At 36.1% G+C, this 8732-nt stretch overlaps 1 protein-coding gene across 1 annotated transcript in view; it reads left to right on the forward strand.

Annotated features, from left to right (window-relative positions):
• LOC111089411 overlaps positions 1 to 8732 on the forward strand; it is a 19444-nt gene that overhangs the window by 9583 nt on the left and 1129 nt on the right. The window contains exons 2-5 of the mRNA XM_022401854.1: positions 899 to 949; positions 5191 to 5303; positions 7392 to 7459; positions 7712 to 7884. Coding sequence (XP_022257562.1) covers positions 899 to 949; positions 5191 to 5303; positions 7392 to 7459; positions 7712 to 7884 — 405 coding nt within the window. The remainder of the gene's footprint in view (positions 1 to 898; positions 950 to 5190; positions 5304 to 7391; positions 7460 to 7711; positions 7885 to 8732) is intronic.

Raw genomic sequence — 8732 nt, forward strand, 5'->3', positions numbered from 1 at the left:
AGGTATTACACACCATAAGACTTATCTAGGTATTACACACCATAAGACTTATCTAGGTATTACACACCATAAGACTTATCTAGGTAATGCACACCATAACATTTATCTAGGTATTGCACACCATAAGACTTGACTAGGTATTACACACCATAAGACTTATCTAGGTATTAAACACCATAAGACTTATCTAGGTATTAAACACCATAAGACTTATCTAGGTATTGCACACCATAAGACTTGACTAGGTATTACACACCATAAGACTTATCTAGGTATTAAACACCATAAGACTTATCTAGGTATTAAACACCATAAGACTTATCTAGGTATTGCACACCATAAGACTTGACTAGGTATTAAACACCATAAGACTTGACTAAGTATTACACACCATAAGACATATCTAGGTATTACACACCATAAGCCTTGATGTAAATTATACAAATATACATTTTACCCACGTATAGTAGAGCCTGGTATTTCTATTCTAACTAATATACATATGTATATTTGTTGTGTCATGACAACCATTAAAATTGTTTCAACAGGTTAAGTAAAATCTCTCTGATCTGAGGAAAATATTTTTATTTGCCTTTTGATTTTTGATGTTTTGATTTGTTTTCTGGGATTAGCTCTGACTACAGGGTTAATGGAATCAAATATTTGGTTTTATTGAATTAAAATTAAATACACAAATGTATAGAAAATATTGCTATAATGTAATAAAACAAATAATTCAATTGAAATTTTACTGATTTCGTGTATAAAAATGTAGTGGCTAATTCCAACTTGTTCTTTTTTTTTTTTTTACTATATTGGAATAAAAGTGACTTTGAAGGTTTACCAAGACTAACTTAAACTTCTGTAATTAGCTGGATTTGTTTTGCCTTGTTTACAGTTGGAGGAAATCTGAATTGGAGCAATACCAGAGATAGCACAGAGGAGGAAGGTTAGGCTTTTTTTTCATCTTTGTTTGATGGCTTTACACAAGTAGTATACTTTAAGGACAAAATATCTAACGGAGGGGATTTTTTAAAATAATTGAGTAAAAGTAAACACAATATTTTTTATTTTCATAATGCATATAAACGTAGATTCCTTGTTTAAGGGAATTTAAATTTTTAATTATTTTTCATTGACATAATGACAGCCCAGTGAGGTTACGAGCACTTCATTGTTGTCATAACAGCTCAATGACATCACGTCCCCCCCCCCTTCTTCTTTTTGCATTTTGTCCTATGACATCGCTAAGGTTCAAGAATCTCTGGATTGTAGAAGAACATCAACAGTTATTCATGCATAAACGCTAATCCTTAAACAACACTAATCTCAAAACGGCACACGATTTCAGCTATCGCTAAATATATATATGTATGTATGTACTAGTGCAAACTGACATATTTTCGAGTGTACATCATAATAAAAGTTACAAATGCATCAGACTTTTGAATCTCCATAGGCTGAAAACAGGCAGGTTTATAAAGAGCTTAATAGATAGGGGAAGTTTGTGATGGTTGGATGATTTTATGGTATCCTAGAGGTCGGGGCCAGCCCAAATTGAAAAAACAAACAAACATGCAGTGTGAATATATGTACGTGCGAAACGACGATGATGAAGAATGTAGGAATACAAACATGTAGTGTGAGTATATGTGAAAGCGAAACGGCGATGACGACGAATGTAGGAATACAAACGCAGTGTGAGTATATGTGAAAGCGAAACGGCGATGATGAAGAATGTAGGAATACAAACGCAGTGTGAGTATATGTGAAAGCGAAACGGCGATGACGAAGAATGTAGGAATACAAACGCAGTGTGAGTATATGTGAAAGCGAAACGGCGATGATAATTACAGAAGTACGCAATCAAACTAATAACAGGAAAGGAAAAAGATCAAAGTTGAATATTTTTCACAGACGTACAGGAAATTAGACACAAAACTTGAAATGGTGCTCTCTGTAACACTCTACCGAATATAGTACAGGGGTTTACTTTACAAAATGACGAAAACACAAAAAAAAATGATAGACTTATGGATAATGTCTCTGATCCTATCATCTAAACCTCTTTACTAATAAAAGTAACACACCATTTAAACCATAATTATCTATTATTGCTAAACAAATGTATTTCACTTTTTAGAAGAAAAAAAAACCAAGTAGAAAAACTTGGTGAAAAAAAAAAGTTAAGAAACGTACAGTAGATCGTGTTCCCACTCCCAACACCATACATAATTATTCCTGATGATGGTTGAAGCACGTAGTGAAATATATTTGTTTAGCAATAATAGATAATTGAGGTGTACAAGGTGTATTACTTTTATTAAATGCCACAAGATATACGAATAAACAAATGAAATCTTCCAAACACAGGCAAGGAATAAACTGAAGATGAGAAGACAAGTTTGGGTTTGGACAAAAAAAAGATAGAAAAAGAAAAAATTGGTGGAAAAAGTTCTTTTGAGAATCGTGCAGTAGTTAATCTCTTCACTCCTCCCCCCGCTACTATACATAATTCATGATATTCCTCGGAGTCATTAAATTCATGGGTCATAGCTTTCACTATGCAAGAGATAATAATGAGAAACTTCCTTTATTATTTATCCCAATCCCAGCCTTGAGGTTGTAAGAAATAAACAAAGGAATAAAAAATGGTTTTGAGGGATGAAGTTTGAATGATCCATTTGGTCGGAATTGACAGATATGAATATTAAAATTGCACTTCTTTCTGTCAGAAAAACGGTCTGACAGTCAGTTTTATTCACTTTGATCCAACTTAAACACCCGAAACCATCTGATCTATTACCCCACCCAAAATTCATGTATCCCTAACTCCGAAAAGTCTACACAAAATATGTGTTACTCAAGAGTTTTTCCTGTGGGATTAGACGGACATTAACCCCACAACTAACCCTAAATTTATCTAATTTCTTATCTTCATAAATAATTACAGTGCAATATATTCAAATTTTGTTAACCCTATTTTTGCATCGTTTAGAAGTCGGAATCAATAATATGCTAGACAGATAAGCTTTATCTTTATTCATTCAAGGCTAAATTAGATTTTTCCCCCAACATCTAGGGACACAGAACGACAGCAACGTAAGGAAATTAAATTTATATTTATGATAACTTACATAGCGCTAGACACTGTAATTCAGTGCGTGTGTGATCTTCACACTCAGAAATAAAATATTTTGATGTTCTCTGAGTTACTAACAAGACTGCAGATAAGGAAATGAAAAGAGAATGAAAGATAGGCAGAGGATAGACCGCTTGCTAAGAGAAAGCGTTTCCAAGGCAACAATATAACACGGCGAACTACCCAAATAGTTAGGCAGGAAAAACTGTTTCTCCTGTAGGAACATCGCAACACTAGCTAAAATATTTCAAAATATACATAATTTAAAAGATAGGCCTAACTAAAAGAAGTACTGTTCCTTGACAAAAGAGACCAGCACAATAAGTAGGGTTACTGTAAGGCCATAAAAAACATTTTTCAGAGACAGGGGGTAGAGATGAAGATAATAATTTTACTCTCGTCTTCTTGGTTTTGAACTTCGGTGGTAAAAGTCGTTGATTGTAAAACGAAAGAATTATATACGCCAAGTAAACTGCCAGTGATGAAAATCCAGTAATCCACGTTCATCTGTTTTACAGTCAAAAAGACAATGATAAACATCTTATATAACTTACTTCCGTCGACAAATCGTTCATATTACTAGAATCTTTTGTGCTACATCTTCCTGAAACACTGTTGTCTCGATAGAAAAATACAGCTGTATAGTTTTTGTTTTTTTTAAACAAAGTCGATGAAAAAAAAAAACATTAAAGAAACAAAATGTGAAATTCTAGAAAATCTGTTCAAGTTTACCGTTGGTTAAGATCGAACAAATACCCCCGGATGATAGTTGATACTGTATCAACACCAGGTGTACAACCGGTTTATTGACGAGAATAACGTTAAAAAATGCACCGGTTCTAGAGTTGAATCGAGAATGTTTAGTTAAATATGGACTGATTTCTTCTTTATTCGCTGTTCATTAAAAATAGAGCATTAAGTTAGGAAATCAAATATTTTTGTTAGACAATTTAATTACTGTATTTATTGTGTTTGAGCGAGTACAGCTGTGCACATAGTTATCACGCGTGAAGAACAAGGGTTAGCTTCACGTTAAAGGTATGGGTTCATTAGGCCTCTCACTATATAGTGTTGCGTCAGCGAGGTCATTTGACTAGTGTCACGCCACGTTTCTAGAACTATCCTGTTCCTTCGGGAGTGCTCTAGCATTTGCTAGATTGGGGGTGGTCTGGTATATATAAGATGGTCACGGCGTGACGTGACAATGTGTGTAGGTAGTGAGTAATTGATCTGCAGTCAGAGAGTATTGTTGGAGTTCGTTATAGCGTTTGTTTCAGCGCGAATGTTGAAATCAAGTGTATCGTAAAGTTATATTCAGAAAGAATAAACCAGTTTTATTAAGTAAGGACTTGTGTCGCTAAAGTTTCGTCGGAACGAAGTTACGGAAAGTTAACTAACAAACGAAGACGTAACAATAGTATAAGCCCAATTGATCTTACGAGGATTTTGTTGGCTAGTTCTTTGTCCGAATAAAATGTCCCCTTTCTTCGGACAAGAGAGGAGTGTAGAATACTGAGTTTATGTGCCTGAATCATAAGTACTCACTACCCTTGGGAAAAAAATGATTGAGTCTCTTTGTCGAAATCAAACGTACTTCTTCCTGTTGGACAGTAACAAAAGGTGGGGGAATGGTAAGTTTTTATTTTGCTTTTTTGTCTAAGTGAAATGTGCCCCTTCTTTCGAACAAAATAAGGGGGATTCCGAGTATCTTTGCTTAAACTGAATGTTCCTCCTCCTTTTAAAAACAAAAAGGAGGGGGGGATGCACATTTGTGTACCTGAATTGGGTATATTCTGTTATCTTCTAACAAAAGAGAGGGGGTGGGGGAATGCAGTTTTTCGTCTGAATTGAATGAACTTTCTTATCTTCGAACAAAGGAAGGATAAGGGGGAAATTCTGAGTTCTTTGCCTGAATTGAATTCACCCCCTCATCCTGAAGACCGTGCCTTCTGTTTGGCTTAGTACTCTCACCTCACTGGAAGAGCATATTAATGTAAATATGTCTTGATTATAACTTGAAATAAAAGTGTTCGAACTGCTTACTTTAGGTAGCTGGGCAGTTGAAGGAGAATTTAGAGTGACCAACCGTGACTACAGAATGGATATGAATGACCACACCAGTGTAACTTTCCTGCGGATGGCAGCAGAAGTGACCAAGTCGGTAAGGATGTTTTTAACTCTAGCTAACAAATCTCACCCTCTGTTCCGTTCAACTACTACTAAAAACTTCTTGACAATTCTTGTCACTGCTCGTTACGTTTTAAAGTAAATATAAGCTATTCAGAATCACCTCGTTTCCCTGTACAATTACTGTCTCTGAAATAAAATATCATGTATATAAGTATAAAATTGTTTGTATGTTTTGATATTCGCGCAAAACTACACGAGGGCTAGTTGCGCTAGCCGTCCCTAATTTAGCAGTGAAAGACAACTAGTCATCACTACCTACCGCCAACTCTTGGGCTACTCTTTTACTAACGAATAGTGGGATTGACCGTCACATTATAACGTCCCCATGGCTGAAAGGGCGAGCATGTTATGTGGGACGGGGATTCGAACCTGCGACCCTCAGATTGCCGGGCCCCTATATGTATATTATATATACATTAAACAAACTCATCACTTTAAATATAGCAGTAAATAAATTTCGTTGTTAAGGTGTACGAATACAAATCTATATAAATATTTTGTCTGCTTTATATTACACATGTGCAGGGCACGATTAAATAATTAAAATAGTCCTTACAATTGTTATCAGATATCACACCATAAAAATGTTCTTTTTTTTCGCTAAACGTTTTAATGATTATTCTAGCTCTTGACACTACTCTTAAAGTGATATTTTTGAGAAGAAGAGATAAATATTAGTATAGCCAATAATCAGGGTAGAATGTCACGTACTCCTATTAAATTTATGTTGCTTTTTCCCGGCACTATAGCCCTATGTTTTCCTCGTTCCTTTACATTTACTTATTGTGTTATATATACATTGTTAACGTTTGTTAAATGGTATTGTGTTATATATAATTTAACAAACGTTAACAATGTAAAACGTTAACAATGTATATATAACATAATACCATTTAACAAACGTTAACAATGTATATATAACACAATACCGTTAAATGGTATTGTGTTATATATATACATTGTTAACGTTTGTTAAATGGTATTGTGTTATATATACATTGTTAACGTTTGTTAAATGTAATGTTAAAATAGAGTTTCCTCTTATTCCTCACATGCACTGTTATCTCTAGATCCAAGACTGTTTTTTTGGGGGGAGGGGGATTTCACTGGGCAACCACTTTGCTCAAGGGGCTCAAAATATACATCTCTTTGCATGACAATTAGGCGCATAGGGGTCATCCGTAGGATGTTGTTACCCCATGAATATGAATGCTTGTGATTGTAACTGGCAGGGCTCCAGCCTTGGATGTGGATGCCCAGAGGCTATAATAGGCACCCACTCACCTGGCCTTGGGATTTGAGTACCAAGTGGCTGTACTAGGTAATCACCCAAGTGGGCATGAAAGGTGTACTAGGCACCCACTCAAGTGGACTTGGGATTTGGACACCCAGGGGTTATACTAGGCACCGACTCAAGTAGACTTGGGATTTAGACACCCAGGGGTTGTACTAGGCACCGACTCAAGTGGACTTGGGATTTGGACACCCAGGGGCTGTACTAGGCACCCACTCAAGTGGACTTGGGATTTGGACACCCAGGGGCTGTACTAGGCACCGACTCAAGTGGACTTGGGATTTGGACACCCAGGGGCTGTACTAGGCACCCACTTAAGTGGACTTGGGATTTGGACACCCAGGGGCTGTACTAGGCACCCACTCAAGTGGGATTTTGGTTGAAAGTTACTACAAAAGAACTGCTCTGTAAATGACTAGATTTATTGACTTTTGTTTATAGCATGAAAAAACTCATCTCATTCTAAACTTTGTATTTCGTCTCCTTTCTTTGTGATCTATGCTACAATATCATTATGTTCAGCCTTTATAACAATATCACATATATATCTCTTTCTTTGTGATCTATGCTACAATATCATTATGTTCAGTCTTTATAACAATATCACATCTATATCTCTTTCTTTGTGATCTATGCTACAATATCATTATATTCAGTCTTTATAACAATATCACATCTATATCTTATTCTTTGTGATCTATGCTACAATATCATTATGTTCAGTCTTTATAACAATTTACATCTGTATATTAATTTTCCCTACAGATGGACGAGCTGTTTGTTATGAGCCCCCTGGTTCGAGATTACAATGGGACGGAGATTATAGGATTCAGGTTCTGTCTGCCGTTCTTGCCACTAGAATATTAATATTTCACGAATAGTATTAATAGTGTTACTTTAAAAGTCTCCTTGGTCGCTGGTGCAAAGACTAATAAAATAGAATTGGTACAAAGATATTTATTGGATAACAAATTGTAACGATCGAGGCTTTTTAGACGTTTTATTAAAACTATATATTGTTTCAAAAATCGTACTTTTCATTGCGATTCGAAAGATTACAGATTTTATTTGATTTATCTTTACAGCAAGGGAAGTGTGATAGTAAGCTGCAGAATCTTCCTGAATCGTCCTTTCACCAAGGCAGCTGAACAAGTAGGTCTGACCTTTGTTCAAGCCTTAGAGCAAGGCCACGGAATGTTACCGACGGGCTCACTGCATGTGGACATTACATCCATAAGATTTGCCGGTAGGTGGCTCGGTTTTTTGTTGTTGTTGACCCGACTTTTAACGTTATAAGTCCTCAGGCTTACCGCTGAGACACTGAGGGAGGGGGAAGGATTGATATTTGATTATAATATAGTGTAGTGCCATTATTCAGATAAGACTATATTCATAATAGGCAGATACTGATGGTATGTTGCCCTCTCTCTGTTCAGTCTTTCTAAATTAGGAATGGATATGCCTGATCCTTATATATCCCTTATCTGATCGTTTAATCACTAAATGTCGTTATACTAGTAACAAAAGTAAATTTTAGGTTTAGTTAAAGTTTAAGACAGTGATTTCCAAACTTTCTTCACCCCAACCCCTTGACACCCCTGCTGCTACATGCAATATTTATACATTTTTTATAGAGTTTCTTTTTTTACGTTCTTAATTATTCCTCGCTTGGTGAAACTAGCGACACACAGTTTGGAAACCACTGGTTTAAGAGGTAACTTTAACAGAAAGACTGAGATAACTACACGTTTCAAGCCTGGCTTGTGAGGTAACTTTAACAGAAAGACTGAGATAACTAAACGTTTCAAGCCTGGCCTGTGAGGTAACTTTAACAGAAAGACTGAGATAACTACACGTTTCAAGCCTGGCTTGTGACCAGAGGTAACTTTAACAGAAAGACCGAGATAACTACACGTTTCAAGCCTGGCTTGTGACCAGAGGTAACTTTAACAGAAAGACCGAGATAACTACACGTTTCAAGCCTGGCTTGTGACCGGAGGTAACTTTAACAGAAAGACCGAGATAACTACACGTTTCAAGCCTGGCTTGTGACCGGAGGTAACTTTAACAGAAAGACCGAGATAACTACACGTTTCAAGCCTGGCT

The sequence above is a fragment of the Limulus polyphemus genome, unplaced genomic scaffold (assembly GCF_000517525.1).
Source record: "Limulus polyphemus unplaced genomic scaffold, Limulus_polyphemus-2.1.2 Scaffold6143, whole genome shotgun sequence".
Taxonomy (NCBI): Eukaryota; Metazoa; Arthropoda; class Merostomata; order Xiphosura; family Limulidae; genus Limulus; species Limulus polyphemus.